This window comes from Cibotium barometz, chromosome 38 (genome assembly GCF_041138505.1).
Source record: "Cibotium barometz isolate CiBa-2024 chromosome 38, ASM4113850v1, whole genome shotgun sequence".
Classification (NCBI taxonomy): Eukaryota; Viridiplantae; Streptophyta; class Polypodiopsida; order Cyatheales; family Cibotiaceae; genus Cibotium; species Cibotium barometz.
The window spans coordinates 9,787,504-9,808,086 of NC_141083.1; the positions used below are offsets into that span (position 1 = coordinate 9,787,504).

Below are 20,583 nucleotides of genomic sequence, written 5' to 3' on the forward strand. Positions count from 1 at the left end.
CAAAGTTTTTATATGAACATGTGTTTACATGCTATGGTTTGCCTATTGAGATTGTGAGTGACCAAGGTGTGCATTTTGTGAATGTAGTCATTGCCTTTCTTTTGGAAGACTTTATGGTCATCCTCCATAAGAGGTCAACGCCTTATCACCCGCAGCAGCAAGCAAATGGTCAAGCTGAGAGCACAAACAAGACTCTTTGCACTGCGCTTACAAAGATTGTTGAGGGACATAGAACAGATTGGGAACAAATTCTGTGGGCTTACCGAATTGCTTACAAAACGTCCATAGGCACGACACCTTTCAATCTAGTTTTTGGATTGGACGCTATCCTTCCGATAGAATTTATTGTACCTACACTTCAAGTTGCAAAACAACTTGAGTGGACGGATCATGAATTCTCTACATGGATCGATGAATTGGAGAGGCTAGATGAAGACAGGCTATTGGCAGTCATTGGCATCTATGCTGAAAAACGACGCCAAAAGCGTTGGCATGATATGCATGTGAAGACAGGTCGCTTCAGGAGAGGTGATCTAGTGTTGCTTTATACATTGAAGAAACAAAAGCGCAAGCTGAAAATGCGAGGACTTGGTCCATTTGTGATCAACGAGCTTAGTGCGAGTGGTGCAGTAAGGTTGGAAACCTTAGATGGAGAGCCAATGACTAACTTCATCAATGGTAGCCGCTTGAAGCGCTATGAAGAACCTCTAACAGATGATATGCTGATACGCATACATGCTAGCCAAAAAGGTCAAGCTTTGTTACAAAGTCAAGCAAAAGAAAAAGCTCAGGCTAGAGTAGCAGTAGCATGAGAGTGCCGCAAGAGGCAGCTATCATGGCCATCCACTTGAATGATGATGAAGACTTTGTAGATCCCTTTCATATTGAAATAAGGATCCCTACTCAAAGAGCAATCTTTGTAGCGTCTGCACTTATAGATTTGGGAGCCGACTGCAATGTTTTGTCTTATGAAGCGTGGACATCATTAGGCCAACCTTTGCTCACCAATGCATCATTGAACTTCCAGAGTTTCTCTGGTGATGAAACCCCAGCCCTAGGCAAGTGCTTTATTAATATGTCCATTCAGGATCAATCTATGCACGTGACTTTTTATGTTGCTAACAAGAGCCAAGCAGTGGTGGATGTTGTTTTAGGTAGATCATAGATTAGAACCACCAGATGCGGATTGGATTGGAACTCACGACAATACACCTTGTTGGTAAATTCTACTCACCTTATAGGATTAAGTGCTTCGGCACTCCCATCTTTTCAAAAGGTGGAGACCATCATTACTGTGATAGAGACAACCTCAAAAGATCTAATGATTTGGGTGAATAATGACAATGACAGTACTCAAGGATGGCATGTGCCAACATCTCTCTTATATGCACAAGGCTACGGAAGGGGGGAGGCACTTAGAACTCAAATCTGGTTACCTAAAGCAGCTCGCAAACCAAGACCCAATGCTGCAAAAAAACATCCAAGGAATACAAATCCAAAGAGGAGGTTTACCAGAGCCAACAATTTCACCTCCAACTAGACCACTCAAAAAGAAGGTTTACCAGAGCCAACAATTTCACCTCCAACCAGACCACTCAACAATGGTGGATCCCAAAAAGAAGGTTCTGCAAGCACAAGGCTACAACGAGGGTGCTACTACCTTGTGGCTACCAAAGAAGAATGCAAGGACTACTGCAGCAAAACATAATTATGTTCCTGAATCTACTTAAGAACAAAAGTGGTCAATACCACCTCACTTCCAGAAACCAAATCAACACTGGAAACCACGCCTTACCAAGCCTGAAAGAGTCTAGGTGGAAACACAAGCTGACGTGTCAATCAGACATCATCAGAAGGTCTCGAACAGGAAGAGATACTCCAAACTGACATGGGAAGAAAAAGGCAAGTGGATTCCTTTACTCACTTCTATCTCAGAGGCAACACATTAGAAGGAGGATATTGCAACCGAATCAAGTTCAGAGTCTATTCCTCAAAACACAAGCAATGTCAAAGTTTGTCTTACAAAGCTGACAACTTTCAATCAGGCTCCTACACAAGTAGACTCCGTGACTATCAAGGAAAGAGTGTACTTCCTACAACTCCAACTATTTGGAATGTCGTCGGTATTCTACTCTTTCCCTAATCAAATCACATTACTAGCCATAAGTCTACAAGCATAGGTGTCAGAGTCGGGCACTCTGAAGCCCTAAGAAAATTTTGAAAGCCCAATGGGATGGCAAGAACACAGCTACCATATGGTTGCCAAGCTCAGAAGTGTTCAAACATCTCCATTCACACCTCCTCCTATTTTTCCCAATGCATTTCCTATGCCTATCACTAAAATCTCACCAATCGACTAAACTTCAATCTCTTGCACGTACACTGAAATGGGTACCAAAAAGAGTCCAATAAAAAGGAACCTGTGCCATTCCTCAGCACCCCACAAACAATTTGCATAATGTTACATCCAAAAGCAAACTCATTCTTGAAAGAGCTATCATGCTACAAAAGCTTCTTTTTGGCAATTCATCTATCGAATCTATTAGCCCTATTTCCGTCATGCCTGTACATACTAGCATTCTTCGTTCAACTTGCACGTTCAACTTGCATTAAGTAAAAAATCTGAACACTTCGTTATGTGTTGTGCAGAATAACCAAATGGAGACTTGGTTGGACACATGCAGTCCATCTTTGGACCTAGATAGCACTTACCCTGACCATCAAGGGGCCTACAGCATTGCACCTTTTCAGATGCACTTCTGATATTTTTATGCCCCAGTAGGTGAGGATTGCTGTGGAAGACAATTTGTGGCGTTATACTACCAGCAACATCATCCGTTTCCACACTGCCGCCCGCGAGACTGTGCTTGTATGATATTGGGGAATGCTTCCCATATATGTTGGCAGTGTCACACATATTTCCATCGCTATGGCACTGGTACGATGCAGCAGATCATGGGTCTCACACCTCAACGACATAATCTCTAGGCAATTATGAGGCCGCAATGTGGACCCAACCACCAAAGACTCCCGAAAGAGGAAAGAGCTCAAACATGGCGCGAGGACACCCTTCGTTTGCTAACCCCTCCCATTTTGCAGGTTCTTCTTCCCCACGAATCTACATGTCAGTTTTGGCTCAATGTGAGTGAGTCTTTAGAACGGTTTCAAAACCATAGGTGCCTCTTTAGCCTTCCTACTATTCCCATACCATATGTTAGTGAAGATGCACTTCTTCCCTTGCCATCTTCTCCATGGGTAGGATTACGTTCTGGGTTATCTTTACATCATAAAGCTATTGATGTCCACCCACCTGAGAATGCAGACATACATCTAACGCTTGTGCTCTCTTAATAAGAACTAGAAGCTAGGGCACTTTTTCCCATTGGGTTTTTTCCCTCGGCCAAATCCGGTGTATAGCACCAATGTTTCTTATTTTTTGTCTTTTTAATTTTCTTTTCCTTTAGTTTGTTTTGTAGGAATAAAACAGATATAAGCACCAAACTACATCTTCCGCTTCAATACCGCAACTGACAGTCATACAATCAAGTGTAAACAATTCTTCACCAACCAGCGCTTTAACAGAAACAGGTGGACTCATGCCAATCTCTAATGTTTTTTGTATTTTTCTTGTTGCTTGATTGTTTATAAATTTCACTTTACTAAGCATGGCAATATGCATCTCCTTTGGTCTAGAGTAGATAGCATTTTAGTGGCTTTAGACTTGATAGTGTAAGTTTGACCTTAATTGTTTTTACCTGTTTAGCAATACAAAGTAATTAGTGTTTTGTGCTAAAGGTAGAGTTCCAAACCTAGGACAAAGAGATAATTAATCATAGGACCGTCATTAGTGGATACCTTGCTCTTACTAGGACATCGCTTAGGGACAATCTAATAAACCTTCCATAACAAAAATTGGCATGATAAAAATAAAAGAAAAGTGTATATGTTTGTGGCCTATTGCCTTGTTATTCATGGTAGGCGAGGGAGGTCTATACCTTTTCCAGACCAATGCCTTGTGTAGTAGGGAATAGCCATACCACGGGTGCGCAAACATACTCTTGAAGAGAGCCCTGTCCAAAAAAAAAAAAGGACAAAAACAAAAGAAAGGATAGAAAGGCACCAAGAGAAATGCTTGTGTAATCCAGGATGGTCGCCGTTGTGCTTAAAATATCAAACCAAAACACTAAGCAATATCAAGAGTCTGCCACTACATAATTATGTTAGATTTATCAGTATTGAACCAACATCTTTGACTTAGCATAGGCTCAGTATACTACTTGATAGTCCCTCGATTAACTGTTGTCTTTTGCCTTCTAGGAAAAGGACAATACATTTGGCAATTCTTTACTTTAGTTAGCTGCAGGTAGTAATTATTAAGGCTTGAACTAACCTATTCAATCTCTACACTGCTTCAATGTTTCCTGCCTTCTAGGAAAAGGACAATACATTTGGCAATTCTTTACTTTAGTTAGCTGCAGGTAGTAATTATTAAGGCTTGAACTAACCTATTCAATCTCTACACTGCTTCAATGTTTCCTTCCTCTAGCTAATTGGACGTTTATTGCCATGTCTTATTCAGTAACATTGCTTGTTTTGTTATTGTCTGTCAGTACTTTTGCTTTCAAACAAAAAAAAAGAAAAAAGAAAAAAGAACACACAAACCACCTATCGTTTTGCTTGCAAGTACACACTGGAGATGCTATTCTTCCTTGGCATCTACGCGCTTGAGGACGTGCACAAAATAGGAAGGGGGAATGTTGCGTGACGAGTGGATGTAACACAAAGATGGAAGCAGGAAAACAAGAGACTTGACATTCTTATTTAGGGCTCTTATAGAGAGTTCCAAGTTGTAGGTGAGTGTGGGAGTGGGCTTGAGAGTAATCCCATATGGCCCCTTCTATACAAAAGGTTAGACATGGGGGCAAACACGAGGCCATATGGATCATGGGGTTAGTAGCAAGCAGTAGGGGGATTATGCGATGTGCGCAAGCCCCTTACCGCTTCATACTGACCTAGATAACAAAATGGAAGATCCCAAAAGAAAAAGAAAACAAAAGAGGGTCAGTATCAAGTGATTAGGGGCTTACTCAATGCATGTGAGTTCCTTACCACTTGGTACTAACCCCTTCTATACAAAAGGATATACATGGGGGCAAACATGAGGCCGTATGGATCATGGGGTGGTCCAATACCAAGCGGTAGGGGGATTACATGATATTCGCGAGCCCTCGCTTCATAATAATGAACTAGATAACAAAATTAAAGTAAAGGGGGTCAGTAAGAACAAGCTATAAGGCACTACAAGGATACCTGCTTTGGCGATGAGTGGCGATGATGATGGTGGAAGGGGATCTCGACACCACGGCAATGGCAAGGCACAGGTTAGACGATGGCAATGGTGATGCAGAGGGACACAACACGAAGGGCAGAGAGCTCGACGCCAAGGGTTCGCTTTTGTAGGTATTTTGTGACTTTTTGATTACTTCAATAAGTGTTCATTTTTAGGTTAGTATCGTGTGATAAGGGGCTCGCAAGCACTCCGTAAGCTCTTTATCACCACCTAGTAAACGACCTTTTCTTAACGAATAATAGCTCTTAGGGAAATGTTGTGTTAAGGTTTTGCACCAAGCGATAGGAGGCTCGTTGGCATCCTACTGGCCCATATCACTTGGTATCGAATCCCCTTAGGGCCATGTTGCTCACGAGGTCATGTTGGCATCCTTAATATTGATCCCTGTTGAGATTATTTTCCTCAAGGGGAGTCATTACCAAGCGATAGGAGGCTAGTGGGCATTACCAAGCGATAGGAGGCATTACCAAAAGCGATAGGAGGCTAGTGGGCATCGTGATGGCCCCATATCGCTTGGTATTAACTCCCCTTGAGATCCTTGCTCACGCGGTCAGTACCAAGTGACACAAGCCTCGTTGGCATCCCGCATGCCCCATATCGCTTGGTACTGACCCCCTTTTGCGGTCAATTTTCTCACGAGGATCAGTACCAAGCAACTAGATTCTCGTTTTTGTACACACCATTTCGCTTGGCAATAACATGGATTACGGGGTCAGTACCAGCGATAGGTGGCTCATGGGCATCACGCTAGCCCCTTATCGCTTGTTGTTGGTACTAACTTCCCTTGGGACACGTTGCTCTCACAGGGTCAAAACCAAGAGACAAGAGTCTCGTTGACATCCTTCATGCCCCATTTTGATTGGTAGTGACCCCTTGTGATCGTTTTTCTCATGGGGTAAGTACCGATTGATATGAGGTTTGTTGGCATGTTGTTGGCCCCATGTCATGAGGCACTGAGACAACCTTTTTCGGTATTTTTGCTCATGGGGTCAGTAGCAAGCAATATACGGCTTGTGACATCCTGCAAGCCCCATTTCACTTGGTACTAATCCCTTGCATCATTTTACTCACGGGGTCACTACCAAGTGATATGAGGCTTGGCATCTAGTTGGCCTCATATTGCTTGGTACTGACTCCCCTTTGGGTCATGTTACTCACGGAATGTACTGTAAGATCTTGTTAGTGTGCGTTAGTACCAACAAGCGATTGGTTGTGCGAACGCGCATCCTGCTTGTCCGTTTTTGCTTGGTACTGACTCCCAACAACTTTTTGGCTGTGATCTTACTGAGTTTATTTATCAGATGGCACGTACCAAGCGAACTGCTAAAAGGGTAGATATAAGAGAAAAGCCTACGGAGTCGCTTCAGGTGCAAGGTAGGAGGAGAAGATATCAAGCCCACATGGCAGTTCTACGAGAGCTTTGATAAATTGAGTGACATATGCAACTTGCAGTAGCCAGGCTACCATTTCAGAGGCTTGTGCGTGAAATATGTGAACATTGGAGTATTGGTATGTGATGTGGCAAGTAGTTGCGGTTTTATGTCTTCAGGAAATTATTGAAGAGACTGGCTCATAGAGTTTTTTGAAGATGCATATTTCCCCGCTACCCATGCCCATAGGCTTACAATAATGCCTAGGGATTTCGATACACTCTATAGATTGAGATACAGATATGATAGACAATTAGCACCTGTCTATGTTAGTGATCGTCGCATGCTGGATATCCTGACGGTCCCGCCCGTCCATCCTCGTGCAAGGCCAATTGAGGACACCCATGATGTTCATGAGAGGACCACCCGCCCTCAGACTTGGAGAAGAGTAGAAGCACAAGACCAGCTAAACAAGATGCTGCACAACCGCACAATCAGAACCGGAGGCACAACCACAAGAACAACCGAATGTTGTTTCCGCACAGTCACCAACCATCCGGCTCTGCCACCAGTGATGGTGATATTTTTCTTGATGAAGTAGATGATGATGCATGGCAAGAAGCCAACATGATTCGTATAGAAATCAACGTCATTGAAGCAAAAAATAGGACAATAAAGGGAGTTGGAGAATATTGCTCCCGTGAATATGGGAATTATAATTCAGGGAAGCAAGCTTATTACTAGCTTAGATGCAGCTGAGTTATGAGTTTTGCGATGTGGCGAGATACTAGAAGTCACAGACACAATCGTGCATGTATCACTATGGTATGTTGGCATGATTGTGTTGTATTCTATTTTCTAATTCTATTTTTTGCAAATCCTATTTCTATTTTCTCACAAATCCTAATTATATTTTCTATTCATTCCTGCTTGCAGGTATTGTCTCTCTCTTCTACGAGGAGATACAAAATATTACATATGTTATAGACCCTCTCATATCACGGGAATTTTAAAATGAGGGGACATCATTTTTGGACCTAATGGCCTGGTTTCAGGGGGTCACCCTTGATCTGGCGCAAATTATTGTCACGGCTTATAAAAACGAAGAGTGAGTCTCGTGTTAATTTATAAACTCAAAACATATATTATGTAATTTGTATGTGTTTTTTTTATAACAGCTAAGTCCTGTTTGTTTTTTCAGCGCACATTGGAGTTTTCTTCTTTATGATATTGAACAAAATACATCTTACTTCGCAAACTCTATGTTTGGATATTGTGTCGCATTAGAGAGTAAGTTCCTATAGACATTTCCCTCTTCCACAGTCATTTAGATAGATTTATTGAAGTAGGATAAACCAATGCTTGTTTTGTTGACCTTTCAGATGTGCTCGAAAGTTCGTACCAGTTATGGAATAGATGATATTGGAGCCTAATCTTATTCAGACCATGAAATATCGAAGGATAAAGGTGTTAGTCCAGCCACGCAATAATAGCTGTGATGGAGGATGTGCCTTAATGCATTTCTCTCGCTAGAAAAGATTTTTTAATATTCCTGATGTAAGTGATGTTTATAATCAACATCTCTATCAACTATAATGTAGAGCTCTATGAGGTTTCTACTAACAAAACATTTTGCATGAGCTTAATCTGCACAAATATACTCAATTGCATGTTAAACAATTTAGGATAAAAGCTGTTCAAAGAATTATTTTGGCGGTGCATGATCGTGTAGAAGAAGAGATAAGATGGGCAGGAGATTTCGCAAGGGAAGCCAAAGAGCGTAGGCGTCACCAAGAAGAACAATACCAAAGGGAAGTGCGAGCCCACCAAGCTGCTATATTGACGAATTTGAGAGGTGCACAGCTGAGGTGGATGAATGGGTGGAATCCAGGAGAGACAGATTGAGATGGAGGCCCAGAGGCAAGAACAGGAGGCCAGCAGGCAAGAACAGGAAAGACTGTGGGAAGAAATGTCAAAAGCAGAAGAGAGCATTCGTCCAAGGCCAACCTAATCACAGACACATTCACATCCTTGTTCACATTCATGCAGACACCTCGCCATCATTGCCCTTGAAATTAGCCCATGTATATATATATATATATATATATATATATATATATACACAGCGACAAACATGTATAATTTCTGGAATATATGAATATTGTTATCTCTTCTATAATGTTGTCTCTTCTATAATTCTATGTGTGCGTTGTTTCCTTCCTGTATCCATGTCTATGTTGAAACTTGAAAGAGGACTGTAGAGGGATAATATATTAATGCAAAATGAAACTTGAAATATATTAATTATGGGAGATCATTGGAGTATAAAAGAGGAGTGTTCTGTATAGATGGCTACAAGCATAACTTGCGCCCTTTAGGTATTGAGGTTCGACCAACTAAATCGTTGGCTTCTTTTAGCCCAGTAGTAACTTCATTCTCCTTCTCACATGATGCTTGCTCATCTGTAACTTTGAATTCTTTGTTCTCACCCTCTACAAACCTAGATGCTACAGTTGTTGATTTCTCGAGTAGCAGAACATCTTCTTTTGAGTGCACACCCCTTGAGGGTGGCAGGACATCAGCCTTTGTCTTCTTCTTCTTCTTCTTCTTCCTCTTGCTAGTTGGTGCAAGGTCACATCCGACAAAGCTTCTTCAACTACAAGAACAAGAAAATATAAGTGGATAGCACTAGGGAAATTGGTTAGGTCTTTTCAGATGACTCATAAATAATGCTCACCTTGATCATCAGAACTCTTCCTTTTTGTTGTCCTAGAACGTGTCACACGGTTAGTACAAGCTTGCCCGTTTGGAGATATTTTTTCTTACTTCACGGGTGACAATTGATCATTTAGTACACCTTGATCATCAAAACCCCCTTCTTCTTTGGCATCCTAGAATGAGTCACACGATTAGTACATGCTTGCCCTGGTTCTACGCTTGTAGTGTGATTCTGCCCACTTGGAGAGCTTCTGCCATCATGCCTCATGGGTGATAGCTCTCCTGTACTCAACTTAGTTCTTGAAGTGGTGCTCTTTGGTTCCTGTTGACATTGCCCTCCCCTTCTTCCAAGCCAACAATGATAACACTTATTGAATCAATAGTGTGGTCTTATCATGTGAAAGCATGATGATGGAGATCGAAAAACACTCACCATGCGTTCTTCCCACAACATGAGACATTTGCTCTTGGGTTTCCTCTACTACTGCAGGAGAAGGAGAAGCATATGCTCCACAACCTCACCTAGATCAACATATTCATGTCTTACTTGTGCCCCTCCTTGCCTACTAAAAGACAGTGCTGAAGTGTAGCCTACACATTTTGAAATTCATTGGTAGCAGCACATCTTTCAAATGATTAGAAGAAGACATACACAAATTTCTTTAACACATGGTAATTTATCTATGAATTTTGAGGTTGGGAGCAAAGCATGTGATTTGCAACCATGTTTGTCCAACCGGTGGATTCCGAGTTTATAAGTTGAGGCATTCCTAAAGGGTTTTTACCACAGGTTTCCATCTGGTTGATAACCATATAATAGGTTATGAGGGTCTACAAGCCAAAGGTTAAAACCAATTTATAAGTTGACAACCAATTATATAAACATCGGTAGTTAACTTAAAAAATGGTTTAAAACCGGATTATAAATTGGGCTATAATGGTTTTTAAGCCTTGTTTCCAACCCCTTTGAAACCAGTTTATGGGTTGGAAGGGTTTATAACCACCACTGATGACAACCAGTTTATAAATTAAGAGTATGACAGATGGCAACTGGCTACTAACTTGTTTAATAAGCAGTTTATAGATTGAGAGTATGCCAAATGGCAATTGGCTGAAGACAAGTTTATAAGAGAAGGGGCACTTGAAAGGGTTCTGGACTATTGGTTTGAGTCCGCTCTGACAACCAGTTTATATGTTTGGAGCACAACAATAGGTTTTCAATCACTAGATTGACACCCACTGTAATAGCTTGGAAGCACTACAAAGGGGTTTCAACCGGTTTCAAACTAGCTGGCATATAACAAGTGCTTAAAGGTGGTATTAACAAATGCCCAACAGTGCTAATGAAATAAAACTAGTTAAAGAGTATAGGTTGCTACCTTTGTTTTCAAGCATGGCATGACCAAGTGGTATCCTTACCACCATTTTTTTTTTGGCTTCTTTGGGTATGGCCTAGCTACAACCAACTGGCTACAACCAATTGCAATACACTTGCCTTTGACACATACATAAGAGTAGCAAAATGTATGGTACACATGCTTGCAAGGTAATATAAACATACCAACAATAGATTGGTCCGCTCCAAACCCAAGGCCACACACTAGGCAACTTTCTATCACAATTAGCATACTATCCTCATGCAAAAGAATCTTTGGCTGTTGTGGAATGATCATCGTGCTAGAGTTCTCTAACTTCACACCCATCATGAAAGTTGTACTAGCACATGCTTTCTCCATAGCATCATTCTTATGGTCTAAATCAACCTATAAACACAGACAAAGAGGAAATGCACATGGCATGGATTTCTTCATATATAGAAAACAAATATACATACCTTTGCTTTTTCTAGAGCTTCTCTGGTGTCGCAAAGTTTATCTTGAAGCTGCCGCTCTTGGGGCATGTTATTTAATGGGCGCATCATGGTGTGGTATTCAATTGCACCTTCAATGCGATGCAAGGTGCACTTTGCCTCCTCTACCCTCGCTGTCATTATACAAAGAGCCAGCAATGCAGCTTCTTTACTACACTCGGTATTCAGTAAAATGTCATCCACCAATGTGTGCCCCCCTGACCTGAGACATGCACCTTTGCCTCATATAGGCTACCCTGTGCCAACGAAGTGCATGCGTCTTGAGATAGTGTTACACCATAGCTCATAGATGTCATCAATTGTACACCAGCCTCGCACATCCACTGAGTTCTTTTTTTTGTGCAATTACCATCAACACTTGTCTTCTTAACAACCTACTTAGCAAATATGCTCCTTTTCTCACAGGACCGGTGCAGACCTGGTAGACGTAGCCTCGAGCAAATTGAAGGCCCACATAACAGTTTGAGGATGTAGTTTGGTAAACCTGTTTATATAATGTATACAAGGGTAGGTAGTGGTCCTTCTTTGCCGTTCGCAACATCACCTTCTTGTCTTTTTCTCGGGGAGCTCTGAAAACACTCTTAGCCAATGCTTTGGTGGCACCTCATTGGGAGTCAGACATCTTGCATCCTCCCCCTCAGGATTGAGACTCTGAAAAAATCCTCTGAATTCCTACAAAATTCTTTTAATGGCTTTGCCTCTAACCTCGAGTGGCGAAACTTGGTGGGGTGCCCGCATCTAGCATGCAGAAAACATTGGTTAGACAAGCAAACACACTCTCTTTGTCTTTCATATATTGAGCTCAAGACCACCAACATCTATGGAGCTCGATTAGCATGTTGATGAGCAATAAGCGACGAGAGAGAGAGAGAGAGAGAGAGAGAGAGAGAAGGGCTACCTTTGTGTCTTCGCCGTTGCCCTTCGAGTTAGCCATCACCGAAGATGCAGACATGTTCTTAAGCCGCTAGCTGCTATCAGTGGGGGAGAGGAAGAGAGAAGAGATCTGCTGACTCTGAGATTTTTGAATGAGACAGTGCACGTAGAGAATGCATACAAAAAATAATAATTACCTCGCCACTTTCAGTTATCCCCCCACTATCTTTTCAGTTATGTACATTTTCTTTTCTTAGTTTTTAAAATATTTTCATTTTTTTCAATTCAAAGTTCATTTTCAAGTTGCAAATCACAACCCAAAAAAACTACTATTTCTATTGGTCTAAAGTGTACCACCTTACCATGCATCCACCCAATAGTCCTTGTGTAATAGCCTATTGTGCCTAGCCCTTATTGCACCCTTGGGTGCCGGGTTTAGGGTTATGCATAGAGATATGGGGCATTGTTGTAGGCCATCTAGAATATTGTTTATGTCAAGTTAGGAGTGGTTATCCATGATTAGGTGCCGGGTTTAGGGTTATGCATAGAGATATGGGGCATTGTTGTAGGCCATCTAGAATATTGTTTATGCCAAGTTAGGAGTGGTTATCCATGATTAGGTGGCTATAGTGGAGGGGGATCCCTCGATCTTTTCACTATCCTTCTCTTATAAAAGAGAAGTTGCCCTTGGCTTTAATAGTAGGGAGTGTGTGGAAATTCCTCAGAAACTATCATCCGAAAGGGACACTGTCCACCCTATTTTAGTAGGTCTCAATAATGTTCTAATATCACATGTTGCCTTTTTTGTCTAAGCTTTAAGCATGGCTTTTGTTAGAGAAATCATGTTTTTTTGCCTCATGCATGTATGTGTAGGCAATGTCGATTGACCCCTCATAAGACCCAGATGTGGCAAATCTGCTATCTATTATAAACGAACGATATGGGCAGCAAGCTTGGTCTTAGTTTAGTCAGACATATGTATGGTTCCATAAAACCTTTTCACATACACAAAGTTAACCTTTTATGTGTTCTATAAGTCTTATTTTTTAATCTTATATGCAATCAGGCTAACAAACAGTCCAGACGATGCTATGGGGGCAATTTACCCCACTTGTCCAGTCAGGGAAGACCACGCCTTTGATAGGCGCGGGGCATAGTGGTGCAGGGCCGAGTGGTGCAAGCCCATCACGATATGGTTGTGATGAACCCACACCACCTTCCTCAACTAGACCCACCCCCACTCCCTCACATCCGTCTTCACCATGATGACGACGATGTAGTAGGGAGTCTGGGGGGACTAGTAGATGTGCTAGTAGCGGGGGGGAGCAGGCTGCTTTTGCTTCGGCAGCAGAGGTCTCTCGATGTGTCTCCCTAGAAGGGGGAATCTTCATCTACACATTATGAGCTAACCCCCAGGAGACCCATTCCACCATTTGATCCACGTACCCTACCATACATTATGGACATAGTTGGTGCCCTCGTGATAAGGGAAGCAAGTAATGAACCGCACGCATGAACTTGAAAACCTCGAGTTCATGAACTCTTTCAAAAAGTGGAAAGAACAAGATCAAATTTCAAAGCAATATGTCATTGATGTGCTTAAGTCCAAGTTCCTTGTTCCACATGCGGGTCTTTTCTTCTCCGAGGATTGGATGAAGAGATGAATCAAGTTTTTTCTCTCTAATAGGAGAGAAAATATCAAGAGAGTAGCAAAGAATAATTTGGAGAAGCCCATCGTTTGCACGACTGAGGAGTGGAGGCATGCATGCAGCTTCATTTTGAGAAAGCACCCACGTGCTTTCCAACAACAAGCGGCAACAAGTGCTTCTTGACTACGGAAGCGAGGGGCTTCACACTTTGGCTTGAGAGGAATTCCTCCTTCATTGCTCATTTCGTAAGTACCTATTTTAGTAATCATTTCTTCTCCTCTTCCATTTTGTTTTGTACTATATTGTTTTCTTTAACTTATTGTATATTTTCTTAATTTTTTTTGTAGAGGACGGTTGTTGGGTGTGACCAACAAAGGAGGAGTACGACTATGGGTATAGAGCCTCTCGTCCGCAATTCTGGGCATGGATGCGTACACAAGGCGTACACTTGGATGAGTCCGTTTTGGGGACTCAAGAAGATGAGGTAAGTGAGCCTAAACCCTTCTCTTTTCTACATGTAATTGAATTTTATTTCCCTTGTTTACCTTGCGCTTGATGGCATGTATGCAGGATGAAGGGGAAGAGGAGGATCCTGATTATGAGCATGAAGCGATGGAAGGAAGCGAACAGGACGACAATGACAATGATGATGATCACTCAAAATCCGATCAGGATTCCATTTAGCTACCTCTTCATTGTAGACATTTTATGTGTATATGGCCAAAGGCTCGACAGTTCATGAAATAAAATAAATTTTGGGCTCAATCGCATTCTTCACAAGCTATTTGTTTCTTATGTTGTGTTTGTATCATAAAACTAAAATTGTGACTCTATTTTTTTTTTAAAAGAGATCAGGCAGACTAGGGAGTCTTGTGTGCAAACTCCCCAGTCTGCCCTAGCTCTTTTTTTAATGCGCAGTGCTTTCGCTGGCTGAGCAACGCAAATAGCAGTGAGATATCATTGCTCGAGCGTGATATTTCGTTGTGGAATTCACTGCTAAGTAGCGATATTTCGCTGCTGAGCATCCATATTTCGCTGTTGTTTTTGTTAAGCAACAAACTTGTATAGCAAAAATAGCCGCATTTCTAGCAACAAAAATAGCCTAACATCTACCTACCCTTCTAGTTATAAAAACCGTGCTATTTTTGCTGCTACACGCTCATTCTGTTGTAGTGTTTGATGTAACCGTTTGCTTTAATTTCAGCCACATATTAATATAATTATTATCTTTGCAATGCTCTATTTGTTTTGTAAGTCTTGGATATGATTTTTATATGTTGAGCATAGTTTTTATTGTTGCTTCTACTAGTAACAAGCATAATGTCTATAGAGCATCTACCCAAATTTTTTGAATAAGTCAAGACTTTCAATCCAAGGAAAGGAATGTCTTTCACACTTCAAGGCTTGAACTCATGGTCTAAACTTCAATATATAAATCTATAAAGGTCATGTGCTCTTGTACTTTATTGTTGATAGCCCCTGAAAATCATTACACTGTGATTCTTCTTAAAGAAGAATATTGCATGGTTTCACACATGAAAAAGATCCACCCATGGATTTACACTCTTCCATCAGTTCACACCCTTTTTCTACTTACTCCTATACAATGAAATACATTGACCTATGATACTAAATCAAAAACATCAATCCATGCTAGACACTCTTACCTCCCTCCCTCCCCCTCCCCCCCCCCCCCCCCCCCCCCCCCCCCCGCTTTTATCACCATGTGTAGTAGTGGCATGTATACATGCATGATTACTTGATTAATTGAGCATGTGTAGTGGCATGTATATATTCACTTGTTTTTTATTACTTTGCCATGTGTAGGTGCATGTATATATGCACTTGTTATGATTACTTAATTACTTTTTATCACCGTGTGTAGTGGCATGCACTTGTTATGATTTCTTGATTACTTTGCCATGTGTAGTGGCATGTATATATGCACTTGTTATGATGATTACTCCCACATGTAAAGACTACTTGACACTATCATTTGGAGGGTAAATGGTATTCATTTTGATGTAATATCCAATTTTATTTTTGGCCACATCTTAATATAATTATTATCTTCATAATGTTGTATTTTTTGGAAGTGTTAGTTATGCTTTTTATATGTTGAGCACTATTTTTTTTGTTGTTGTGTAAGAAGCATGATGTGTAGGTAGAGTGGAGCATGCACTCTACCTAAATTTTGTTTCAATGATTCAAGACTTTCAATCCAAGCTAGGAATGTCTTTTACATTCTGAGGCTTGAACTCATGGTCTTAACTTCAATCTATAAAGGTCATGTGCTCTTTAATTTACTTGATTGATAGCTCCTCAAAATCTTTACATTGTGACCTTTCTAAAGAAGCATGTTGAGCGGTTTCACTCATGCAAAATATCCACCCATGGATTAACACCACTCTCCCATCACTTAACACCCCTTTCTACTCGCTACTATACAATGAAATACATCCATCCCATGATACTGACTCAAACACATCAACCCATGCTTGACCCTCTTACCCCCTCTTCATCTATCAAAGCTACTCGTATCCATTATTACATATAAGTGCACATTTGAGCTTGTATTCCACATATTATTTTGTTGTAGGAGCTTATAATTTGTAGATCGTTGATATTCTCAAGGTCATTTTGAAAAGTCCTTTAAGCTTGAATTTATAGAGTCTTTAAATTTTCTTTAAAAATACGTCTTTTTTAAGGGAATCTTTCAAAGATGCCAAATGTTTCTCCTCAACTAGACCTAATTATACGCATTTAGTTTGTAATAGCTTATAGACCATTATGGAGTTGTAATACTTACATAATCATTATGTAAAAGAGTATAAATTAGTTCAATAATTTATTGTGCTAAAGTAATGTTTGTTTCTCAATAAGGCACCATGTGAGTTGGAACCTTACACTACCTTCTTCTTTACAAAGATATAAAGGAGAAGTTTAAAACAAGTCATGTCCATCATCATTGGGATGCCTCTTTTTATTTGGGGAGTTTCTTTGTATTCCAAGGGCTATATATGGTTGAAATAATAGAGCATGCTCTAGTCTACATGAATTTGATGATAGAGCAAGGGCTATATATGGTTAAAATAACAAAACATGCTCTAGTGTGCATGAATTTGATGATAGAGCAAAAAAATTGTTTTGAAGGCTTTGCTAAAATTGTTTTTGGCCATTCTCAAAAATATTTTTGAATAAGAAGTTTTTGAAATTAAGAAGAATGTTTATTTTGAAAGACAAACATATTCCTGTGTAGAAGTTAAGCTTCTTCAAACAAACAGCTTCATGTACCTATCCTTTTTTTAATATTTATTTACTGCAACCTCTTTCAAAAAAAAGAAATTAAGATGAATGATGAATATCAAAGTTGTATAAAATTCTAAGTTAAAGCAACTTTGCTTTACGAAACCTTCTTAAACTTAGTCATTTGACCCTCATCAACATCTAAAAATAGGTGGAAAGGACTAAAATTGTAGCACTAGGATCCATGTCAGTTTTGTAGGTTTAAATAAAGGAATTCCGGCTCATGGTGATTTGTAGATCTTGTTGTGATATTGAAAACCTATTTAGCATTTCTTTATTTAGAAAAAAAAAACTTGGGTTGAAAGTAAAAAGTACACATGTTATCACCTATTTAGATTTTTTTTCTTCGAATAATATTGTAGATATGTTAAAAGAGATGCATTACAAAAAAGCTTTTTATAAAGAAACTTAACTTAAGCATATAGTCCATTAGACAAAGATTGTCGTAGATATGCTATTACATGGTTGCTTAATGCTAGTTCCAAAATATAATGTATGAGATTGTTGTCCCTAATGCTCAGGGCCATGGCCTCTTTCTTTTTTCTCTGTATTTCCTTTTTTGCTTCAACTGCATCGTTGGTCATGTTGATGGTGGCCATTTCTACCTATTTAGAATTTCATTAATTGCATATAGTGTTTGGGAGGAAACGCGGGCGCGTACACATATATATATATATATACATACATACATATATACATACATATATACATACATACATACATATATATACATACATATTTTTAAGAAAGAAGGGTTGAAGGGTTGAAGACTTTAAAAAAAACAAAAACAACAAGTGATTGTGAACATGAATTACAGCCAGAATGTTCTTTTTTTACAGTCCCATAAAACAACAGGGGAATTAATCGACTTAATTCTCCTTGGTGTCTTCCTTCATTTTCTCTGTTGACTGTTCCATTTGCGCATGTAGTCATAAATCCATGTAATTAAGCAAACACATCAACCGAAAGCTTTGTGTGCGTGCATATGTGTGTGTCTCTCCTATCATTTGCAGCAAACACTAGTTCAATTTAACGCTTTGTGTGTGTCCAATCAATTGCATGAAACTCATGAGATAGAATAAAAATAATAATGCCAACACAAACAATTGATTCATCGTTGTATCTAAGGTTTAAACAACAAGTGATAAATATTCTCTAATCAAGTGTTAACATGAGGGATTATCAATGTGAAGAAACTTGTTGATGCAGATATGCGACCATGCATGTACCCATTAATGGATCTTGTTTTTCGTACATTCTTGAGTCATGTTGTGAGCATGGTTATGCATTCTCAATGCCTTACAATATTATTGCAGAATGTATGGGGATTACTGAACATCTCCCCCTCAACTTCCCATTAATCAACATCAGTTTTTTCTCTCTTTGAAATCATCCTCTCTTTTTTGAGAACACTTAATTGGGCAGTTATAACACCGATGAAATCTCCCAAAACGATCAAAGTGTTAATCAACCTTAATTAGCTGTCTTAAGTATAAGATCAATAATATTAAGCTAAAGAACATGAGGAAGCAGACCAATTGCCAAAAATACCATGGTCATGGTCTAGGTTGATGCTTCGGATCTCCTCAGGGCCAATTCTTTCCTCTATGTTGTTGTGGTCCCTCTTGAAGATAGCTGCCAATTCGGGCAACATACCCAATTCGGAAAAGAAATCCTCCTCTTCGGTATAGGACCTAGCTGCTGAGAGGCAAATATCCTTCACATCTTGTGGCCAATCCACATTCAACTCTTCTTCAACTTGGGACACCACCTGTTTTTCTTCTTCTAAATCATAATTAGTGATGTTGGGTGCGTTAATGATGGAAGAGAACAGGCTTCCGCCATTGTTATTTATCACCAACAATGCTTGATGATGTTCATGGCTTTCTTGTGAATTGTTCTTGCATTGGCCTTGGTTGTTGGCAGTTATATTACTATCCCCACCCTTCATGATCTTGTTGGTGCTGCAGAATGCATTACTTGAAGAATTGTTGCTCTTGTTTGGATGATTATGATCTGCTGTGTAAGTAATTATCAGCATTGAAGGGTCTCTCCTACTGCGCTCCACTTGTTTTCTTGCCGAGCAGCCTTTCGAGCTGCTGCACCGATAATAGCCCCTGAAATTGACATTATTAATGCATAATTAGCACAACCCCAAAGTAGAAACTAGTTTGAATTACAACTGAATAGGCTAGGCTGAAGATTGTGATTATGCGCGTGCACTAGCGAGAGAGAGGTATTAACGTCGGTAGAATGCAACTCTACCGACTAATAGCATTGATCAATTAATTTCGTTATTAATCTACACAGTGGAGTGTTAATAGCAAGGACAAATTACTTGAAACAACAAATTTAGATCGATCGAGGCAGTCTAATTCAGTCAAAGAAATGGGTACCACCTCGGATATGGCGATCCTTTGATTGGCTTTTGTCCATATTTTCTCCAAGCCCACGAATCAGTGGGTGGCGTCTCACCCTTCTGCTTGCCTGGATCTCCCGTGATTGGTACGCAAACCACCTTCTTCTGTTGGAGTTTTTTCCTGTCAAAATCAAGATCATAGAACCCTTAATTAACTATTCAGATGTCCATCATAGAGAGTGGTGTTCTTTAATTCTGTCCTGGAAAGATTAATCATTAGAATTAGTTGATGGAAATCTTCTGATGTAATTATCAAGGTAGTTACAAAATCAATTCCTAGAGCCCTTAAGAAAATTATTGGATAGTTAAAGTCTTAATAGTAAAGGTAAATAGTTGATGAAAAGCTTTTTAAGTAATTATGATTAAGGAAGTTACAAACATCAATTCCTAGGGCACTTAAGGAGTTGATCAAAGGTATATAACTAATGAAAACCTTTTTAATCGTGAAGAAAGTTATAAATCGATTCCCAGGACACTTAATTAGAAGGTAACTAGATAGTTAAAATCTGTAGTATGAGATGATTACTTGCCCTACAAAGACTAACCGTAATTAGCATTCATCACGCCCAGCTGCTAACAAGGCCAAAAGATGATCAGCATTTGAAAACACTTGTAGTATGAAGGTGTTTTGCAAGATTAGCACACAATTAACCTCCTAATGAAGGAAGAAAAGCACAAAAGAAATGAAGATAAATTACCGTCTCTTGCTGCCTTGTAGTGCTTTAATTTGATCAAGTTCGTATTCTTGAGCACCGATGTGGGACGGCTCGCTGAAATCGCTATAATAATCTTGTTTCAATTGATTAGAATTAGCATCCACTAGCTGGCTTTCGCTTGAATCCATTACAGGAGCTGTGATTGTGGAGGACATAATAAGCAATAATCACATAATAAGTGAAGCTTCGGAGGAAGATTAAACGCTCCGATGCACCCTAATTTGCCCTGATTAAGCGTGATCGCTCTTAATTTGCTCCTCCTGATGGGAAGTTCAGGTACTTAGTGTAATGGGCTTGAGTGTGATCATTAAA

The 20,583-nt window shown here is 40.0% G+C and overlaps 1 protein-coding gene across 1 annotated transcript in view; it reads right to left on the bottom strand.

Moving 5' to 3' along the window:
• Positions 1–18,325: 18,325 nt before the first annotated feature.
• Positions 18,326–20,583, bottom strand: part of LOC147616327 (uncharacterized) — a 2,509-nt gene continuing 251 nt past the window's right edge. Inside the window, exons 1-3 of the mRNA XM_086777060.1 lie at positions 20,254–20,583; positions 19,536–19,676; positions 18,326–19,253 (exon numbers count right to left, since the gene is read on the bottom strand). The exon at positions 20,254–20,583 is cut by the window's right edge and continues 251 nt beyond it. Of these exons, the coding sequence (XP_086633186.1) occupies positions 18,644–19,253; positions 19,536–19,676; positions 20,254–20,426 (924 nt within the window). The 5' untranslated portion in view covers positions 20,427–20,583 and the 3' untranslated portion in view covers positions 18,326–18,643. The remainder of the gene's footprint in view (positions 19,254–19,535; positions 19,677–20,253) is intronic.